The sequence below is a fragment of the Aedes aegypti genome, chromosome 2 (genome assembly GCF_002204515.2).
Source record: "Aedes aegypti strain LVP_AGWG chromosome 2, AaegL5.0 Primary Assembly, whole genome shotgun sequence".
Classification (NCBI taxonomy): domain Eukaryota; kingdom Metazoa; phylum Arthropoda; class Insecta; order Diptera; family Culicidae; genus Aedes; species Aedes aegypti.
In genome coordinates this window covers 418,634,039-418,657,765 of record NC_035108.1, presented here as the reverse complement: position 1 = coordinate 418,657,765, position 23,727 = coordinate 418,634,039, and the positions used below count along the sequence as shown (strand labels likewise).

Sequence of the window (23,727 nt, the reverse complement as noted above, 5' to 3'; positions counted from 1 at the left end):
TCTCTTGCGACGAAAACATGCGCGAAACCGGGAGCCAAATCTATCCGACGACGCAAAACCGAACTGTCCTGCTTGGGCTTCACGAAGCACTACCCAGCAAGACGCTTCAAAACAGGAAAAAAAATCTCTTGCGACGAAAACATGCGCGAAACCGGGAGCCAAATCTATCGGACGACGCAAAACCGAGCTGTCCTGCTTGGAGTTCACGAAGCACTACCCAGCAAGACGCTTAAAACAGGAAAAAAAAAATCTCCGGCGACGAAACCGGGAGCCAAATCTATCCGACGACGCAAAACCGAGCTGTCCTGCTTGGGCTTCACGAAGCACTACCCAGCAAGACGCTTCAAAACGAAAAAAAAAAAATCTCCGGCGACGAAAACATGCGCGAAACCGGGAGCCAAATCTATCCGACGACGCAAAACCGAACTGTCCTGCTTGGGCTTTACGAAGCATTACCCAGCAAGACGCTTCAAAACAGGAAAAAAAAAATCTCTTGCGACGAAAACATGCGCGAAACCGGGAGCCAAATCTATCGGACGACGCAAAACCGAGCTGTCCTGCTTGGAGTTCACGAAGCACTACCCAGCAAGACGCTTAAAACAGGAAAAAAAAAATCTCCGGCGACGAAACCGGGAGCCAAATCTATCCGACGACGCAAAACCGAGCTGTCCTGCTTGGGCTTCACGAAGCACTACCCAGCAAGACGCTTAAAACAGGAAAAAAAAATCTCCGGCGACGAAACCGGGAGCCAAATCTATCCGACGACGCAAAACCGAGCTGTCCTGCTTGGGCTTCACGAAGCACTACCCAGCAAGACGCTTCAAAACGAAAAAAAAAAATCTCCGGCGACGAAACCGGGAGCCACATCTATCCGACGACGCAAAACCGAACTGTCCTGCTTGGGCTTCACGAAGCACTACCCAGCAAGACGCTTCAAAACGGAAAAAAAAAATCTCCGGCGACGAAACCGGGAGCCAAATCTATCCGACGACGCAAAACCGAACTGTCCTGCTTGGGCTTCACGAAGCACTACCCAGCAAGACGCTTCAAAACAGGAAAAAAAATCTCTTGCGACGAAAACATGCGCGAAACCGGGAGCCAAATCTATCGGACGACGCAAAACCGAACTGTCCTGCTTGGGGTTCACGAAGCACTACCCAGCAAGACGCCTCAAAACGAAAAAAAAAAATCTCCGGCGACGAAACCGGGAGCCAAATCTATCCGACGACGCAAAACCGAACTGTCCTGCTTGGGCTTCACGAAGCACTACCCAGCAAGACGCTTCAAAACAGGAAAAAAAATCTCTTGCGACGAAAACATGCGCGAAACCGGGAGCCAAATCTATCCGACGACGCAAAACCGAGCTGTCCTGCTTGGGCTTCACGAAGCACTACCCAGCAAGACGCTTCAAAACGAAAAAAAAAAATCTCCGGCGACGAAACCGGGAGCCAAATCTATCCGACGACGCAAAACCGAACTGTCCTGCTTGGGCTTCACGAAGCACTACCCAGCAAGACGCTTCAAAACAGGAAAAAAAATCTCTTGCGACGAAAACATGCGCGAAACCGGGAGCCAAATCTATCGGACGACGCAAAACCGAACTGTCCTGCTTGGGCTTCACGAAGCACTACCCAGCAAGACGCTTCAAAACGGAAAAAAAAAATCTCCGGCGACGAAACCGGGAGCCAAATCTATCCGACGATGCAAAACCGAACTGTCCTGCTTGGGCTTCACGAAGCACTACCCAGCAAGACGCTTCAAAACAGGAAAAAAAAATCTCTTGCGACGAAAACATGCGCGAAACCGGGAGCCAAATCTATCGGACGACGCAAAACCGAACTGTCCTGCTTGGGCTTCACGAAGCACTACCCAGCAAGACGCTTCAAAACAGGAAAAAAATCTCTTGCGACGAAAACATGCGCGAAACCGGGAGCCAAATCTATCGGACGACGCAAAACCGAGCTGTCCTGCTTGGAGTTCACGAAGCACTACCCAGCAAGACGCTTAAAACAGGAAAAAAAAATCTCCGGCGACGAAACCGGGAGCCAAATCTATCCGACGACGCAAAACCGAACTGTCCTGCTTGGGCTTCACGAAGCACTACCCAGCAAGACGCTTCAAAACAGGAAAAAAAAAATCTCTTGCGACGAAAACATGCGCGAAACCGGGAGCCAAATCTATCCGACGACGCAAAACCGAACTGTCCTGCTTGGGCTTCACGAAGCACTACCCAGCAAGACGCTTCAAAACAGGAAAAAAAATCTCTTGCGACGAAAACATGCGCGAAACCGGGAGCCAAATCTATCGGACGACGCAAAACCGAGCTGTCCTGCTTGGAGTTCACGAAGCACTACCCAGCAAGACGCTTAAAACAGGAAAAAAAAAATCTCCGGCGACGAAACCGGGAGCCAAATCTATCCGACGACGCAAAACCGAGCTGTCCTGCTTGGGCTTCACGAAGCACTACCCAGCAAGACGCTTCAAAACGAAAAAAAAAAAATCTCCGGCGACGAAAACATGCGCGAAACCGGGAGCCAAATCTATCCGACGACGCAAAACCGAACTGTCCTGCTTGGGCTTTACGAAGCATTACCCAGCAAGACGCTTCAAAACAGGAAAAAAAAAATCTCTTGCGACGAAAACATGCGCGAAACCGGGAGCCAAATCTATCGGACGACGCAAAACCGAGCTGTCCTGCTTGGAGTTCACGAAGCACTACCCAGCAAGACGCTTAAAACAGGAAAAAAAAAATCTCCGGCGACGAAACCGGGAGCCAAATCTATCCGACGACGCAAAACCGAGCTGTCCTGCTTGGGCTTCACGAAGCACTACCCAGCAAGACGCTTCAAAACAGGAAAAAAAATCTCTTGCGACGAAAACATGCGCGAAACCGGGAGCCAAATCTATCGGACGACGCAAAGCCGAGCTGTCCTGCTTGGGCTTCACGAAGCACTACCCAGCAAGACGCTTCAAAACGAAAAAAAAAATCTCCGGCGACGAAAACATGCGCGAAACCGGGAGCCAAATCTATCCGACGACGCAAAACCGAACTGTCCTGCTTGGAGTTCACGAAGCACTACCCAGCAAGACGCTTAAAACAGGAAAAAAAAAATCTCCGGCGACGAAACCGGGAGCCAAATCTATCCGACGACGCAAAACCGAACTGTCCTGCTTGGGCTTCACGAAGCACTACCCAGCAAGACGCTTCAAAACGGAAAAAAAAAATCTCCGGCGACGAAACCGGGAGCCAAATCTATCCGACGACGCAAAACCGAACTGTCCTGCTTGGGCTTCACGAAGCACTACCCAGCAAGACGCTTCAAAACAGGAAAAAAAATCTCTTGCGACGAAAACATGCGCGAAACCGGGAGCCAAATCTATCGGACGACGCAAAACCGAGCTGTCCTGCTTGGAGTTCACGAAGCACTACCCAGCAAGACGCTTAAAACAGGAAAAAAAAATCTCCGGCGACGAAACCGGGAGCCAAATCTATCCGACGACGCAAAACCGAACTGTCCTGCTTGGGCTTCACGAAGCACTACCCAGCAAGACGCTTCAAAACGAAAAAAAAAAAATCTCCGGCGACGAAACCGGGAGCCAAATCTATCCGACGACGCAAAACCGAACTGTCCTGCTTGGGCTTCACGAAGCACTACCCAGCAAGACGCTTCAAAACGAAAAAAAAAATCTCCGGCGACGAAAACATGCGCGAAACCGGGAGCCAAATCTATCCGACGACGCAAAACCGAACTGTCCTGCTTGGGCTTCACGAAGCACTCAAAACGGTCTTATGCAAAGTTGTAGGTGACAAACTGTGAAGGGCATGTATTGTCAGTTTTCATCAAAATGAGCTCAAATTTTGACAGAACACTCAGAATTTGATCTTAATTCGAATGAGCGGTATGAAGCAAAATCGAGTCTTCTAGAGATAGTAGTTTGGTAGATTAAAATTGTTCAGATTATATCGATATTTTCAATAATATCAATATTTGCATAGCACAACTGAAAAATATGTAGAAAAAGTCCTGAATATGCTTTATTGGATGAATATTTGAAGGAATTCCTAAAACTTCCTACTATGTTCTGAAGAAATGGAAGAGGAGTACCGATTCCCTGCCTTTCTCTTGCTTCGTTCTTGTATTTTCATCAATCAAGAAACTTTGATATACAATGTTTGTAAGATCACTCTTCTCGTATTATGGATGCATTCCACGTAAATCTTTTTATCAAGCTTTGTTGATTTGCCGTCATCGTCTAGTTGAGAGTAGCGGAAAAACCCTTCCTAAGCCCCCTAAGCCCCAAAGCGGTGCCAAAAGTTTCCCTCATACCGGAATTGAATTAATTTGAACGAATAAAACATGCAGATTAGTGGTATCTTGTTAGCTGCGCACTGTCGTCCAAAATACAGCGAGCTACCAACGTGAAAGGATGCAATCCCACATGGTCCTGGGATATATCCTCCAACGCTTGAAATGGAGTTGTCCTAAGAAGCAAAGAGTACGCGGCTGAATAATAGACGGCACTGATGACAAGGACGACAAACAGGTAGAAAATAAAATAAAAACTTTTTATCCTGTGCTGGCAATGTTCCCTTCACAACGCCAAGCCATGATACCGGGATGTGACACCAGAAAAATGAGGCAGAGCAGGATTCAGCTTTGCAAAAACGTGTGGTCAGGATTAAAAAGTTTGCATGATCCCACCATACCGTGCTTTCGGTTGAACAATACTTGCTGATGTGGAAGTCTGCCTTGTGAACTAACTGAATAAAAAGTATGAGGAACAAATGTTTGCCACGATGGAGGTAACTGCTCCGACCCGGTGAAGTGTGGTATAAGGTGTCGCGACACGGATTCCCAGATCATAGATCTGTCAGCATCGTCGTATTAGATTACATTTAGTGCCAGTCATTCTGGAAGAGTTCATGGGATTTGAATTTATTTATCTTCTGCATTCTGGGGCCATTGTAAACCTTGAGCACTCGGGAGTGCTGAACTAATTTTACGTAAATGTTCATATATCTATATAGTTTTACGTAAATGTTCATATATCTGAAGATTTTCAACAAATCTTTTTGCGTTCACCGGCATTCAACTTTCTATTAGTTCTATTTTCCAAGAAATTTGTAAACATCTTTACAACTTTACACCGCACAAAAATACAGGCGACAGAGAAAATGCCATTTGGACATGACCTTGGAAAATTCGGAACATCTTCGGTGTCCGAAGGCCAATGTGCATGGCCAAGTATGTCCCTGAAATAAGACCAAATTTTCCGTCGATTGCTTCTAGGTGGATCCAATTTCATCAATTTTTCATAAAGTTAAAAGCATTTGAACTTAGGAAAAAACTTTGCCCATCTCAATCATTTTGCCTATCCTCTGTAGGATAAGTCAGCGTGAGTTACCATTTTGCTGCAAAGGTAACTTGAGTCAGTAAAGACCAAACCAGTCGCAGAAGGGTTTCTAGAAGAGGAAAAACAAGTAGGACTATCAGGGTATTGATTTGAGAAATATCCTGAAGAGCACTCATTAACTATAATTCTTCCGTTGGAATTGCTTCGCAAATTATTCCATGAGAAATATTTTGCATTAAGGCAAAGTAGGCCGTCATTGGAATTTGTACCTGTCGTTGATGATTGTTGCTCTATCATGTCACAATTTCGATTTAAAAAAATCAGTTGTTATTGCACTGATGCATCTGAAAAAGTATCAACATACTTTCTGCATGTCAGCGCATATAGTGATACTTTTGAAGATCAATATGATCCATGAAAACTGAGATTTATCACTTTGAAATTTGCGAACTACTATGTCAACATGCCTGCCAAAACGAATAACGGGCTACTCAGCCTTCATGATGACAAGCAATGACAAAAAATGACTTAAAAGTACTGTTTTTGTAGCACCAAGAAGTAGTGTTTTATGGATTTAGGTAAATTTTGAATCTTCCGAAAACAGGAACCGGTTTCACCGATCGAGTTAATATTTTGCACAGTTTTTTTAAGATCAAATTGACTCCTAAAAAGTGGGCTGGAACGAGAATTTATACTTTTCCTTAATATCGTTTCATACGCATTCACTGTTGCAGTGGAGGCACACCATACTTATAATAGTGGAACGTAAAAAGTCTTCTTATACATGTCAAAAGCTAGCGTCGCCGATGTCAAAACATACGTCATGAAATGAATTAAAATGTTGGAAAGCCGTTAGAAAATAGAATGAACTGTATGTACAGCAAACATGACTTTTTGAAGCGCTCCGCCAAACCAATTATCATCCATACAGTTCTTTGTATTTTGTGTATTATTGCTCTAATTAGCGATAATTGTTTATTTTCAGATACATTAATCCGGGACCAATAACAAAATCCATCCTGCAGCAGTACGATGATGAGCTGGATAATCCATACTTTCGGCGAAAACCGACATCGTTTCTGGCTGGAAGCGGCGGTGGAACGGGTGCAGGGCCAGGAGGTGCGATGGTCACCGGAAGCAGCGCTACTCTGCCAGCGGGAGATGTTCGACGGTGCACCTGGATGCCAATGGACGACGACGCCGTACGGATAGAGGGGCCAAGGTAGGTGATTCTCCAATGTGGATCTGGATGTGAGCGAATCACTATGGGCCAGGGTCGCAATCTGCCGGGACAAAATTAATAACTCGGTAACGAAGCGTTTCCGGTATTTGGTGTCTTCGGCAAAGTTTTTTGTAACAACGAGGACCATCTACTAACATAAACAGATAGTTCGTAAATCGTCCGCATAGGTGGCGCCACAATCTAACTTTTTACTGTGACGTTCTAGAGACTTAGCATGTTCGGCAAAGTTGTTCATTTTGATAAAATAAACAACTCTCTCCAAGACGTCAAAATTCCACAGCCTACTGTTTTTGAGCTATTGGCAAAATTAGAAAAAATAGTGAAAAAACGAGTTTTTCACCGGATTTGACATTTTTCCAATGAACCTAGTCATATTATATTTTTTGCTGATAAATATATAACAAACACGAGCTCTGGTGGAAAAATTTTAATAATACGATGCATAAAAATAAAGAAATTATGAAAACTTTTGGAAAATAGACCAATTTTTGAACCTTAATATCTCCAAAAGCGCAAAAAATCGCAAGCTCAAATTTTCAGGCAACATAGAACAAAACTTGATGAAACGGATGTCAAAATTTCAGAGGGTTTATTTGTTTTGGTGTTTTTGAGATTTTTTTATTTTTTAACTTTTTTTTTATTACGCGATTAATATTTTCGTGGCAAATATTTAAGAGTATTTCAAAATTAGCGGAAAAATATATTATATAATTTCATGAAATTATTATATCTGCCCACAGTACAAGCTGGCTTTGGATTCCATCTAGAATTCGTCTGTTACAGTTTTCCGGAAGCTCAATTTTTAAGCAAGTCCGGTGATTAAACACATATTTAAGGTTAAACAACCTAATAGTTCTCAAAATCGAAGGAATCTCCAAATTGATACCTTTGATCTGTATCCTCTGTTTCGAAACATCCAAGGATCAACGCTTTTCCGCTTTGAAACAAATCTACAAGCACCGGACAAGAGATCGTGTGCTCTGAAACTTAGGTATTTAGAGATATCGACATGAATATGCTTTAAAATTTGATTTTCCTTATTAAAAGTAACACATTCGCAAAATAAATTGCTCCCCTCGAGCCATGATGACAACAATTAACTGACACGTGATCAAGTTTTTCATGGCTTACTATATAATTATTGAAAAAAAAAAACAAATATGTACCCAGTTTTAATCTACAATTTCATCTACATTACTCGATATAAACTCAAGGAACTGCTCTTAAACTGAATTTCATGGCTACTATGATGGACAGTTTTCTGAATTTTTTTTTCCATGACTCGTTATTTCTAAAAGTCGATCGTCCCTTCAGATTAACTCATGGAAATTTAACTGTATTGGAGTTATTAAATTTTGCAAAAAATGAAATATCTCAAAAACAAAATATACCTCTCTGAAATTTTGACATCCGTTTTATCAAGTATTGTTCTATGTTGTCTGAAAATTTGAGCTTGCGATTTTTTGCGTTTTTGGAGATACAGGTATGTTCCGTTTTTATCACGTTCCGATTTTGTCACGCTCCGATTTTGTCACGTTCCGATTTCGTCAACAAATTATTCCGTTTTTATCAACACACAAAAATTGTTTTTTTTTTTTTTATTTTTAAAATCTTTAGAGTATAAACTAAATACTTATCTTTAAGCAATTTAAATGCTTTTCAATAGCCTCAGAGATGATTTTTCGACATTATGTTAATGTTGAGCACCTACGATACATGGTAGGTGTCAAGTTATATACGATTCAATAAGGTTTGACTCCTTCTGATGTACTAATCAATTGGAGTTTTCAAACTTAGCATGGTCTGTTGGACAAGATTAACCCAACAACAATCGGGCTTGGCTTCAACAATCGAGAGTTGCTCTGGCCACGTCCTAGCAACAACTGGAATTTGTGATTAGTTGAAAACGTACCTAAGAGAGTTGCAGAGACCTCTCCTTTCTCTAATTTTTCTTTTCTATGAAAATTTGATAGACATAGGGGCTATTCTTTAATTACTTAAGACAATTTTGGCGACCCCTTCTCCTATGGTATGATTTTTTGTATGAAAATTAAACAAAAATTGTATGGCACGTAAGATATATCAAACTCTCTCCTCCCCACAACCCTTATCTTCTTCTTTCTGGCGTTACGTCCCCACTGGGACAGAGCCTGCTTCTCAGCTTAGTGTTCTTATGAGCACTTCAACAGTTGTTAACTGAGAGCTTACTATGCCAATGACCATTTTTGCATGCGTATATCGTGTGGCAGGTACGATGGTACTTTATGCCCTGGGATGTCGAGAAAATTTCCAACCCGAAAAGATCCTCGACCGGTGGGATTCGCACCCACGACCCTCAGCTTGGTCTTGCTGAATAGCTGCGCGTTTACCGCTACGGCTATCTGGGCCCCAATAACCCTTATGTTCAGTTCTTTTTTTTATAAGGGATGCACATGAGAATGAACTCAAGAATGTTTGAGCAATGACAAGAGACATGATCGAGCTTATTTTATTTTGGATAAGACTGTCGACCCCGTCATATCTTGGACATTATCTTCTATCTCTTGAAATCGATAGCATTGCCCAAATTATAGCAAACAGTCATTGATTAGATCCTGTTTAAGGGGTACAGGAACGGGACCAGCAAAACTAAGCAATCTATAGAACATTTTTAAGTCTCCATATACTTGATAAGTTTGCACCGAGGAAGAGGATGAAGGGCTGAAATGGCTGAAATTTGAGAAACTGTTGATACTGGACGTTCCCACATTACTCACGTTACCATCCCAATAGAGTCCTAAAATGTTTAATAAAATCTTGTTTTTATTCCAGGCTATCGACATGATGAAGACACTATCTTCTATGGTGACAGAGGGCTCGATTGGCTTGTCAGATAGATCGGGCCCGGGACATCCTGTCTACTGCAAATCGCTGCAGTTGATATAGGGCATGTCCATTGCCTGTTTTATTCAATACATGAATACATGAATACATGAAAGAGCATGTTACTGCAACTACTTTTGCAATTTTTCCCGCTCAAATAACGGTTATATCGTGTTTAAACTTTAATTTAAAAATTGGATCCATTAAATGAACGTTGACACTTTTGATCATGTTTGACGTTCGCTTAGTCGACAAAAACACCACAGGAGTTTTAGTTTTAACACTGGGGTTGTTCCTATCTGGCATTTCGGAAGAGACACGGAAAACAAAATACATCCAAAAATTGAGTTTAAGCCAAGGGGTGTGACAAAATCTAAAAGAACATAAAAATATGTTTTTTTCGTCTTAAACAAACAAAAAACATAAAAAAAATGAGTAAACATGTGTTTTTGGCCTTAACTTAAGCGTTTGGCACTAAAATTTGGACAAGGCTTTAGGACCCTATTTTACTGGGATCTTGATCTTTGAGCAGACATAAACCCCTTCCCCAGATGGAGACTAAAATGTTAATTAGGAGTCTCATACCAACAGCCATACGCTTATTCATAAAACTTTACAAAAGGGTTTTTTACCAAAAAGTTCTAATTTGGTGAAGCTTGTTCTAGAGTTTATACACTTTTGTGTTTTTTAGGATCTTCTATATAAATAAGAAATAAGAAATGGAATGGTGTTTGTATGTCACGAAATATCTGAAGAAAGGGCTACTAGTCTTACATGATTATTTCACTGTTGCATTGGTCAAGAATTCTGACGTGTTTGAGTGAAGAAAACAATTTGGAAAATTCTCTGGAATAACTGAAAAAAACAACTGAAAACTAATCTCTCGTGTTGTATGGGAGATTGCATGCCATTTTTCAACCTACTTGATGACAAAATGAAGTTTGCCGGTTTGACGGGGCCACTAGTATTTAATATTATTTTTACTTAACAAAAAACTAGAACTTTAGGTTTATTTATTGCCAGTCTCTTCGTGTTCTAACATAAAACTAAAAAGCGTAACTAACGTAAAGCTAAAAAGATGACGCTGTTACAAATTGGCAAATAGTGCATCCCTGTCGAAGTTGGTAGTATGTAATAAAAAAATAAATAAAATCAATAAAATAAACATCTCCACAATCATTTTACTGATAACATTTTGGCAATTCAAACCACATTAAACCGTAAATATTCATTTCAGTTTGCAAAACTTTCGTAACATATTAAATCACCAATCGGGTGTGGCCAAAAATGCAAAAAATGTACCTTGGCAGATCTCAGTTGATAACTGCGGAAGTGTTTATAAGAACACAAAAAGATAAAGCAGAAGGATGAGGATGAACAGTGGAAAGAGAAGTTGTTTCTTGTATATATATTTGTGTAAAACTAAAACTATTAATTATTTATTACATTATATTGATTGATAGGAGTCTGCAATCAACTTTCGTTACCAACCTAAAGGAATAAACAATCTAAAGGCTCTTCCCAGCTCCTAAACATCAATACTGTGCATTTATATGATGCAAATGTGTATTTTTTGACAAAGTGCAATTTTATTTTCAAATTTGTAAAATATTTTGCCTAAGAAAATTATTCCGTTTTTGTCACGGTTCCGTTTTTGTCAACTGAAAATTACCGATCGTGTTGATAAAAACGGAACATACCTGTATTAAGGTTGAAAAATTGATCTTTTTTTTTCAAGTTTTTTCATCATTTCTAAATTTTTATGCGTCGTATTATTAAAATTTTTCCACCAGAGCTTGGATTTTTAATATATTTATCAGCAAAAAATAGAATATGACATGGTTCTTAGAAAAAATGTTAAATTCGGTGAAAAACTCGTTTTTTCACTGTTTTTTTTTTCTAATTTTGCCAATAACTCAAAAACAGTAGGCTGTGGAATTTTGACGTCTTCGAGAGAGTTGTTTATTTTATGAAAATGAACAACTTTGCCGAACATGCCAAGTCTCTAGAACGTCACAGTAAAAAGTTAGATTGTGGCGTCACCTAAGCAGATGATTTACGAACTATCTGTTTGTGTCAGTAGATGGTCCTCGTTGTTACAAAAAACTTTGCCGAAGACACCAAATACCGGAAACGCTTCGTTACCGAGTTATTAATTTTGTCCCGCCAGATTGCGTCCCTGGCCCATAGTGCGAATGGTGTGTAGAGTCCTTGAAGTGGATGTATTTTTAATGGTTCAAAGATAAACAGAGTGGATTATTGCTGCTCGCTGTACTTTTACGACTTTTTTTATTTTGCTAGCGTTTCAATTTCAAGTTGTTTTACATTTATTTCTGTAGAACAGAGTTGTAGTTTTGTTTTATCATCGGATTTATTGCTGTAATAATAGAAGTAGCCACTATAGCGTGTGTTTTCTTCTTCCTCTATCTCTGAATGAAAATTATTATATAATTCTAAGGAACTACCACACGGGGTTATTATGCAATATTAATGCATATCTTATTTTCTTCCACAGAAATTTGCTCTTTATTATAAGACACAAGGTAGTGAAAACAGCAAAGAAGTCTGATTTTTCAGAAATCTTTTTTTGCAGTTGTTCAAAGTGCTCACAGAAATTATTGTATGGAAACAACGGTTTTTTTTTAATTAGAACGATGAACAAACATTAATGGTGACCATGATGATAGTGATCATGATAATAATGACGACTTCAGTGAGATCACAGTCGGATGGCATGAGACAATGAGTAGTAAGTAAAGTTATATCTTTCAGGTCATCGAACTCTGAAGCTAATAGCATCATGTCCATCGTTAACATCATCAAAATTAACATTAATTTTTAAGATTTCGAAAAAGAAAACATGTCCAATGTTCCTATTTCTCTATAAAAGAACTTAAAAATATTAAAAAACAATTTTTGAAAACAAAATCCAGGGTAGAATATTTTGCGGTATCCACTACCTTGTTTCTTACAATAAAGCGTAACTTTCTACGAATAAATTGTTGTTACATGAAAGGTGCTTGATAACTCTTTTTGGACATAGCGTGTAAAACAGAATATTTCAAGCTGTATATGATGAAGCAAACAAAGTAATATTATTCTTCTGTTCACTCTTTCCCAATTTTCCACCAATATACTACCACTTCCGACAAAATCAAACACACATTTTTCCACTCTTGGAACCGAAAGACTTTCGCTTGCTATTCCCTCTGTCTCCGTTTTACCCTTTCTCTCTCCGCAACCTGCACCAATTAGATACCAGCAAAAACAGCAACCGCATCATCGACGGTTGCACTGTTCTGCATCGGCCATTGATTTGGATCGTCCGAGCCCGACCAGTATGCCCAGTTCGCCGTTAGTCCTGGACGTATCTTCTCTGCCGGTGCCTCCGGTCTATCCTTCACCAGAGGCTGCTGCCAATTTGAGCCGTAGCTCCGACCATTTAACAGGGTAATGATGCTTGAAAATAGTCATCGTCTCCTTTTGACCCTTCGCCCCTTTTTTCATCCTCATTACTGTGGAGGGGTTTTACCTTGGTGTTGTAGGTGTTCGTGTATGTTTTTGCGAGGTGTGTTCCAGCCAAAAGTTCCCCAAAACCATATTGAACTAAACCTCTCCGGCTTATAGCTGTTGGATATTGTTAATGTACTATGTGTGCGGCTTTTGGTGTTTCAGATGGATCCTATTTTCCAAGCCATTTCTCTGAGTGACTCCGAGAGAAATTACGTGGTTAATGTATTGGTCGGTTGTGTAACGTAATGGTTTTTCAAGAGCTTCTATAGATCAATGTTGAAAATTTCAACGCAAAAAATTGTTCCTAACATGCTGAGGTAACAATATCCAACTTGTTTGGAAAATCGTCATTATAAACATGTATTTCATGAATTTTGTTTAATCAAATTCCTTAGGTTTACTTATTCATTGGGAAAAAGTTACATATCATGCATTAAGTATCAAAATCACGTCTATGAAATGCCCTCAAAAAGTCATTTTCTGAATCTTTTTTTTTCATTTTTTCTTCAACAAAAGATGTAAAAGACCCTTGCATAAAAAAATTAACTGTTTTTTTGCAAATCTCGCAATTCTTAACTCAAGAACACCCGGAGCCTATCTGAGAAGGAACTGGTACCATGATCAGAATTTCACATACTTGTTTTGAACGGTGGCTCATATTATTGATATTTTAGGAAGATATAAGAAGTATTTGATTATGTCATTCTGAAACATTTTGGAACCAGTTAGAGATTCCAACCAGAATTACAGCAAAAGTTCCTCCTAGCATTACACTTCACTCCGTTTTTTTTTCAGAATTTATGTAATTCCAATAGAGCTTTTTTCCACCATCGTTTTCTCTAGATAATACTCCTAGGATTCCTTCAGAAATACCGTCAGGGAATTTTCCAAAGAATCTTATATTCTGCCATGGATTCCTCCTGGTATTCCTTCAGAAACTTCACTAGGGATTCCTTTGGGTGTTTTACCAGGTATTTCTCCACAAATATGTCAAATATGTTTCCAATGATCTCTCTGAAACGGCCTTCCAAAATTCTGCCAGAATTTTCTAAAGGTTTTTTTCAGACATTCCTCAAGGATTTCTATCAAACATTTTTCAAGGAACTTTACTATTCTTAGAGAAATCTCTGCTAAAATACTTCAAGATTTTTTGAAGCATTTCTCTGAGGAGTGTTTTTTGGAATTTCTACCAACTATTTTTCTGGAATTTTTTTCTGTATATTTTTGGAAATCCGAACTGCATATTTTCAGGAATTTTCCCTGAAGATTCCCGCAAAAAATCTCTTGATAAATAATCTTGTTAAATTTGTGATAATTACCTAGATTCATCATGAAATCTTTCCAGGAATACTTGCATTAATAATTCAAGAGATTGATATTGTAGCGATTTGTTTAGGGTTTCTTTCAGTGAATCCTCCAGAAATTCCATAAGAAGAAAATGTCTACAAGAAATGCCTCTAAATTTTCTAACGAAATGCATTATTTCATAAACTACTCTAGGAATACCCTCAAAAAATCAAATAGAAGTTTCTGGTAGAATTTATGAAAATATCCCTACCGCAGTCCCTCAGAAAATTTTTCAATTAATCACTTGAAGAGTTTATTACAAGAATTTTGTGATTATCCCATGATATCCCTTTAAAAATTTCAAGAGGGAATTTTAGAAAATTTTCAATAGGAATGTTCGAATTTTGGAAGGACGTTCGAATCTTTGGAAGGACGTTACAAAGAAATGTTTGAAAAATTTATGAAAAAAAAAAGTTCGAGAAATTTGTTGAATAAATGGATGAACTCTTTCACAAAAAAAATGAACGAATTCGTGAAGAATTGTTTGAAGGATCCCTAGACAAATTCCTGGCTGATGAAGATATTTTGGATTTTGAATTTGTTTATCGGCATATCGGTCTATTTTGCTCGAAGAAGGAGGGAGCATGGAGAAGAAAGCAATACTAGATGGATAGGTACCGTAAGGGAACGGCGAGAGAAATTGGATTAGATGTTGAAGAGGGCATACCATATGAAACAGTATTACTTGAAACGTCCTTCCTTGTGGCTAACGTCCCCTATGGGAACGGCTTGGTGTGTTTTGAGAATGACACTACCAAGACAGGCTGCATGCTTATAAGCGAACATATATTTTCATACCACAATGGCTTAAAACAGTGGCCTAAAAATGACACTGCAAAACGCATGAGCATTAAAATGATAGGCTCATTACCATGGCGGGTTAAGAATAAAAGAATGTCCTGAAGATTCAGGCTTCTAAAATCAGTTTCACAGCAGGGAGTATACCGAATAATCGAATTAGTAGTTGCAGGAAAACTTGATACTTTGACAGTAACATATCAGATGATACGATGTTCCATAGTCGGCTTCCAAACTATTACATACAAATAGTTTGCCACATTTAGGGATGGTTTAGTAATGTACAATATTGTTAGACAACATAACTCCAAACTATTCCAATATTGCTTGTGCTTAGAGTGTCCATTTTCCGGCCATTTTCCTTATCCCGGGATTCGGGACAAAAATCTATATTTGTCCCGGGAAATCCCGGGATTTCTCAAATTTTCAATAAAACTAGCATTTGGGTTGAAATGAAAGTACACATTTAACAATACATTTTATTTTCAATGAAATAAACAGATAATGAAACTTTTAAAATAATATGTTATTTATAAAAAACAACATTTCAGATAAGACTTTCTTATTCTGATGAAGTAACCTAACGAAAATCAAAACTTAGCTTAACTAATAACGGATGGATGGGTTTTTATCAAATTCTCTATAACACTTACGAATGGAAGTATGATAAAAACTTAAGTCATAATTTTAAAGCAATTCGCTTCAAACATTTAAAAAGTCTTAAAAGCTTTACAACAAAAGAAACGATAAAAGAACATTGAAGGTATTGTAGATCATGCTAAAAGGTAATCACTGAAAATTATTGACTGAACTTTACTGCCGCGAATCGCAAATCAATCCCATCTACATTTTGGTCAAAATTGAGTTGATATCAGTTTTCACTATATCTTCTAATGATCTTTCAGCTTGTTTTGTTCAGTAAAATTAGGAAAAAACACCAAGTCGAATTGGCCCATAATGAAAAGTAAACGCATGTCAGTCCCACTGCAGATTTTCGCATCGTGTAGCACAAAAATGAATCATTATTTGGTCATCTTTATATTTTTCTTGGAAAGGTAACGGAGTGAATAGCAAATTATGAAATTTCCATTGAGATCGAAACATGTTCCAATCTGCTGAAATTTTTCTGGAAAACGAGATTGAGAACTTTTCAGTCAATTTTCTCAATGCCTACTTTTTACAGATGGTACTGACTTGAGATTTGCGGCAGTTTGAATGTACTTTCAAATTTGTTATCTCAGCAAAGGCTTATAAAAACGGCTATTGTTGAAAAGAAAAGCATTAAAATCTTGCAACTAGTCAAAAGACATGAAAATAATCACTCGTTTATTCTCTTTTTCATTATGCTTTTCTACTTTATCAAATAAAGTTGATAGTGAGGAAAAATGGCATTGTTTTTTTTTATTGAAATTTAGTGGTTTTCATCAAATTCTACGTACATTTCGGGAATCCCGGGATTCCCGGGATATCGGAAATAAAATCCCGGGAAACGGGAAATCCCGAAATTTGTCAAATCCAGGGATTTTTTGTCCCGGGATGGACACTCTACTTGTGCTGAATAGCCGCCCCAGAATTGGTCAGAAACTGCACACTGCATTTCGAACGATGCTCCATCAAAAGTTAATTCATGAGCTTAATCACTTCCAGCGATGGTAGATTGGCCAGATACTTATACAAGGTTTACAGGGTATACTGAATTCAGTTCCTCAATTTTAGTTCGACATGCGATAACAAGCCTCAGATCAGATAATGATAAATCATTTGCTATAGCAAATGGTATACATACCAATTCGTCAACTCGAGACTGATTCTGTTCAAACAAAGTGTTATATCTAACACTTCTTCTCTAGCAGATTCCATGAATTGCACTACTTTAGTATTCCAAACATCTCTGGTATTCAACTTGAAAATGAGTGTAGCAACAATTACACTATTTATGAGCATGAAGTTCCCCTTACAATAGTGAGGTTCTTGAACTAGCACCACTTGAACTGTAACATTTTGCATGAATCTGCAAAGATTGATCGTGGTTTTGTTATGCTAACGAATGATTTTGATTGTCCTAACCTTGACCACCACCCAAGCAAGACAGGAATAGGCTTATTGCAATCTGAGCACGAAAAAGACCAGCAGCGGAATAATTAGGTCTGTATCCATTGAAAGTCGTCAAAGACGAAAAAGCACAGAATACACTGTGCAATTTCTGCGGAATTTCTTGTGAATTTCTTGATGATTGATGCTGTACAATCTATCGAAGAAACCATTGGAGAAAGTCCTAGTAGATTGCTCGTAATGAATTTCGTAGCTATCATTTTCCCGAAGATTTCTTGGAGAAGTTTTGGAGGAAAGTTATTTCTGGAAGAATAAACTGACAGAAAACATACAGGGATCTTAAATTCTTAAACTCATATATAGTATCTAGCCATGAATTACAAAGAAATCATAAAATCTTCTTTTGAATTTTGACACTTTTCATAATGATGTGCCATAAATCTTATCACAAATGCTTACGTACTGGTTTCTGTGGATGAACAATTCTAGAATATTTTCAAAATAAATTTGTTAAATGAAATGTGATTGTCACAATGATGTGACTGTAAATCCATAAAATACTCAATCTTAAGAAAGCAAAAATCAGCAAGAAACAAAGCTTATGGAGCTACGTTTTTAAGAATTATGAAAATAACCGGCTGTAAATGCAACAGTTCCTTTGAAAAAGACAATATTTTTTTGCAACAACAGTGAATAAAACGAAAAAGAACTTGTGCAACAATAATGTAAGCATTGTGGGAGGGGCTCTTCGGCAAAATAGGATTTTCTCCAATCATCTTTTAAATTATTTTCACAATGGTAAGCTAACAATTTACCTGCAAATTGGAACTGAATTATTCAGGTATATTTAACACCATATAAATTGTATTTACTGCTTAAAAAAGGCATATACATACTAAAGCGACCATACAGAGGCATCAATCCGATTGCAGCAATTTCTTGTGACATTATTTACGACTGTATTCAAAAACACCTGAATTAACCTATTTTGCTAATCAGAATATACGACAAGATGAAATCATACTTTTACGAACCTATGTAGTGTCACTCCAACTAGTTGTAATGTTTCTGATTGAATTAAAAGAGTAAAAATGAAGAATGACAATTTGGAAGCGTTGTTGCCAACAACTTGGGTATTGAACAGCAGCATAATGATAAACTTCATCGAAATCATAAATTATTCCAAGTGTTGTTGCAAGCTGATTAGTTTATTTGAGGCACATTTATACTAAAAAATGATTGATTAAAAATAAAAAGTAATCTGTACATCTTTAGGATTCCAAAACACTATATACGGCTATCTTTATACGTTCTCGTATATGCGAGTTCAGTTTGACAGGTTTGATCAGTATACATCATTCTTAATGTTAAGTATATACGATTAGAACGATTTCGATTGCAATAAAAACATATGCCGAGATCGTGCGATGATAAAAAGATGATTTTAATAATCATATATGACCAGATATACGGCATTTATAGATGGATCCGTGAGTCAACTAAGCTCCATATCTCTTTACAACTTTATCTGATTTTGTCCGATTTCATACGAGTCTGTTAAATCCCTTATAAGATTTAATACGATTCTGAAAAACATACTCGTATATTGATCTCATTTGTCGGAAAAAATCATTGATTATCATCTTCGACAGTTCAAATACATATCAATATAGGATTCCGATGAATTTTATCTAAATATATGATTTTAGTTGAACTTGGTTTCAAAACCATGGTATTGAAAGCGTTACTAAAAAGCAGATGAGTAAAACAAGCATGAACTGTGTTCTTGGATTGGAGGTTACGTCCATGAAAACGAGCAATTTTCGGCAAAATCTGTGAAGGTATCCCTGAAAAAAATCTTTGCAGGTACTAATCAATGAATCCCTGGATGAGAAATTCCCCATGAAATCTTTGGAAGAACCTCTCGAGTACATCTATGAGCTCTGAAACCTAGTAACAGTCGTTAGTTATTTTTGGTCGAAAATCAAAAATTTCAATCGGACGAAAGTTATCTGTGCGTCATATTATCATATTGTATTGATTTGGCACAATCGGATCAGTTTCTGAATATTTGAAAATAATGTTTTTCACGCTTTTAAGGTGACACATCTCGGAATCCAAACATGGCAGGCACAATGGCCGGCTTGTGTCCCTACTCACGATTTCAAAGGCACTAATCTGCTAAAATAATGAACGTACAAAGTCAATCTTCTTATTTTAACCCTCTAATACCCAAATTTTTATTTTCAATCTAAATATCATTTTTAGTTATCTAAAATCGTTCTAAACACGTTTTGGGCAATGATTTATTTTTAATCGCAAAGCTATGAATTTTGGTTTTTTATTTTTAAAATTTTTATTTTTGAACATCCCTACCCTTTTTAATTTTTTCTTGAAGCCTCTTCTAGTTACTGATTTTTGGCTATAATAAAAAATTCAATTTTTTTCAAAACTTTTGAAAATATTAAATTTTTAATATTTTTCTGGAAATATTTTTATTTTCCGTGCAATTAACGGAAAAACAGGTTTGAATTTTTTTTAATACCACCAAGCTCTTTTTTGTGACAGGTTGATCGTAGAAAAATATAAAAGGTACGATTTTTTATTTTACACGTTAAATTAACCCCGGGCATTTGTTGGTTATAAAAGAATACATTTTTTCAAACAATTTTCAAAAATACAAAAAAAATTCAAAAGTCATAAAAACTTTTCTTATATGCGTGTTATGAGTCAAGGTTTAAGCCAAAAATAAAATCATTTTGATTTCCGAGCTACGAAAAAATACACAAAATTCCAAAGTGTACCCCGTCTAAAGGCGGGGTTGGGTATTAGAGGGTTAAGCTTTCTGCTAGTGCACAAAGCTAAAATAAAAATTGCACTGTAGTTTGATGCTTCTTTCGCGAGATTTGTGCCTTCAAAGTTTTGGTACATTATTGAAATTTAATTCCAAGCTGTTTCACCTTAAGGCATGGCGTCTTTTTGAATTTGGATAAAAAAAAAGAAAAATTTAAGCTAAAAGCGTTTGATGATGTTTTGGGGGCCCTGATAGCCGTAGCGATGAACGCGCAGCTATACAGCAGGAGCAAGCTCGGGGTCGTCGGTTTGCATCCAACCGGTCGAGGGTTTTTTTTGTAAGGGATATCCCAGGGTATAATATATCATCGTACTTGCCACACACATGCAAAAATCATCAATCAACAAAGAAAGCTCTTAGTTAATAAATGTGGAAGTACTCATTGGAGCACTAAGCTGAGAAGCAGACTCTGTTCTGATTGGGACGTTACACCAGAAATAAGAAGGAAAAGTTTTGAAAATGTCTTCATCCTTCATTACTTAAAGCAATAAAATGAGAGTAAAAATCATAAAGGCCTATGAAATATCGAATTTACCAGTTTTTACCCGTTTCTTTTGAAAGAGTTTCCAGGTGCCCTTGAGTTTGGAATTAGCAAATCTACAAAAAAAACTTCAAGTTTTGATTATAAGGGGTCATATCTTTTATGCGGAATAAATGGTTCAAAATGAGAGCAGTTCTTAATTATCGGCCATTTTTCAAACTCTTTTCATATCGATTTATCAAAAATGACCATAATCACTAGGAAGGATTATTAAAGTAGCAGTTTTATCACAAATTCACTCCGCAACTGACCAAAACTCTTATACACTAAAGTGCATTAAAACATTTTAAATTATCTAAAATTATTGTGTCTTTTCACACATATCGATCAGAAAAAAGACCAACAAAAATGTGTAGATACCCACTTATTTGATCGATATGTTTGAAATAAAAAATGATTATCAGTCGCTATGTAAAACTTACTACATCGACTGTGTCAATTTATGCTAGAGTGTGCTGCTTCTGCCTTGCATTTTCACAAAGCTCAAAGCTTCCACTCAATGTTCCATCCAATTCAGTTCATAAGTGTGTCCATGTATCCAACTCATATTTGTTCTCTCCACCCCTCACTGATTGTCGTTCACCTACCGTTCTTCACATTTATACTTTCAATTATTGTCACTTCTGTCTTGTGATCATAGAAGGACCCCCCGTTCTCTCGGTTTCCCCATATTGTATCTACCGTTAAAAGGACAAAGCCGTCCCCGAATAGCGATATGAATCAACGACTCAGAATTGCATTGCTCGAGTTCGCCTCTGACTGTCGGAGTTCCAAAGGAGCCCTCGGTCGTCTCCAGGTCTAATTGAAATAATCGTTAAAGGACCCTCGAAATGATTCGTAAAATTTAACTGTGCTTTATTGGTGCTCTTTTGCTTCGGGCATAAAATCTATGTATAGGTGGGCGAGATTGGATTGCCGTCTGTTCCAAGTCGGATGCTTCGGAGGGATGCTTACAGAAAGTCATGTTTCGTACTCGTCTGGGTTGTTAAGTGCAAAAGCACTCGACGATGGAATGGAACTGTGGGACATCCCGGCTGATTGAGGTTGTTTGAGCACTTTTGATGGTTATGACCGTGTCTTTCGCTCAAGTTGATGTGAGCAGTTGTTGTCTTGATTGCATTGCTGTCTCTGGATGAAACAATGTTTCAAAGTGTACATTAACGATTTAGAAGAACACAATATGACGTTACGATTTCATATCATAAGCTAAGACAAAGTTGAAACAGAGTAATATATCTAGTAACAATGTTCGAACCATTGAGATATTATTATTAAAAATAATCAGTAAAATCAATCGGTGAAAATAATACTTACTGAATTGAGGTTCCAGGCACCCCAAGAAAACCATGTGTTATTTTCTAAAGCGTTTTCGGAGAGTACTCATAAGGTCTCACAGGTTTCCGAAATGGCTATCACAGGTTTGCTAGGAGTTACCAAAGTGCTTTCAAGAATCCCCTAGGGGTAAACAGAGGTTCAGAAGTTCCAAAGAGTTTCATGGATGTTCCTAAAGATTTCTACGGACTTTTCTTTAAGTTTAAGAAGAGGTTTTGTAGGTTCCTAGTGGTCCAACCGGCGAGATTTCAAAAAGATCCCACTGGATATTTAGGGGTTTATCAGTAGGATTTCAAAAGTTACTCCAATTGGTGCTCATAAGATTTTCGGAGGGTCCCAGAGGTTACCAAGGAGATCTTATCGAAAAGCTAATTTCTTGCCTTGATAAGCAGCATTTAGTGGAAACCGCTGAAAACATCCATAAATCTCTTGGGAAAATTCGAAAACCCCTGGTTAACTTGAAAACCTTGCTGGAACCACACATCCGTCATCTTCAGGAAATGTTTGAATTCAAATTTGAAAACAAAAACTACTGCCAATACCTTGGTACGCTCACCTTGAATCAATCAAAATTCGTCACAGTATTGCTCCTTTAGCTGTGTTGCTGTATGCATTCATTGAATGACGATAAAACCTTGAATATATGATAACAAAACCGCAGTGAGTGTAGGTTTGGTGACACCTTCAACAATCAAACGCATTGTGTAACTTATCCTCTATTTTCTCCCCACAGTTTTTATTGGTATGTACGCGAACAATTCATATTGCAAAAGAAAATACTTGGCAGCATGTTTCGGCATTTTCTCTCGACAGGGATCCCCGTTTCGGAGAAATAATAAAAGTCCCATTGAATGCTTTGGTGAAAATTTAATGGAACAATTCAATAGCGGTCTTTAATACTCTGCTCCTCTTGTATTCCCATTTCAACGTAGGGTGAATCCAATATGCACCCACATGGATCTCGGTCCTTTTTTTGTGAAAACTGATGCTTCTGGTGATAATGGCTGTTATGTTAGTTTTTTAATAATTGATGTTGAGCTGTTGTAATCGTTTCGTTTTGTTCCCCCTTTTCCTGCACTTCAAACAGGCTCTGTAATTCGTGTGTTGCATGATTGATGATTTGGCCAATGGGAAACAGACGAATGGGCAGCTATAGCATAGTGACGCACAAGCAGCTTTCAACGTGCCATGATCGATGCCCATTTGGCTGACGAGCACCTACATGCCGGAAGACTAACTCTTTCATCTCTTTTGATCCTGGTATCGATGTGTTGATGGGTTGACTTTTTCGAGTTTACCAAATCGAAACGTGTTCGAATGGAGAGCTTTTTTTGATGGGTTAGTGACACGTGAAATCAACATTTCCATTCTAGATTCAAATTCAATTGTATGGCGCGAAATAGAATCGGATTGTTTGAGCTGGTTGGGACAAAACAGTATCATTTTTGAACATTTAAGAATCATTTGCAGTTCAAAGCCGATTTTTGATGGAGCTTGCCTACTGAAGCTCAAAAATGTCATGTTAAGTCCATATTACGATAACGTTAAAAATTATTGTCAGATTTGTTTAAAACCTATGGTTCATATAAGCATTCATATTCGTACTATTAATTAGGGAAAATGAAGTGAAAAAAGCCTCGAATTCCAATGAATACAGATTCTTCTTCTTATTTGTGGCATTACGTACCAACTGAGACATAGTCTGCTTTTCGCAGTTAAGTGTTCTTATGAGCATTTCCAAAAATCATGTTGTTATTCTCCTAAACATATTTGAAGGAATTGTTATATAAATCTTCAGATACATCCCAGGTGCTATTTATGGTTACATTT

General features: G+C 37.9%; 1 protein-coding gene across 6 annotated transcripts in view; it reads left to right on the top strand.

Moving 5' to 3' along the window:
• LOC5571525 overlaps positions 1-23,727 on the top strand; it is a 531,761-nt gene that overhangs the window by 400,383 nt on the left and 107,651 nt on the right. For all 6 annotated transcript variants that reach the window (XM_021847436.1, XM_021847435.1, XM_021847439.1 and 3 more), the window contains one exon: positions 6,341-6,577. In XM_021847436.1, coding sequence (XP_021703128.1) covers positions 6,341-6,577 — 237 coding nt within the window. The remainder of the gene's footprint in view (positions 1-6,340; positions 6,578-23,727) is intronic.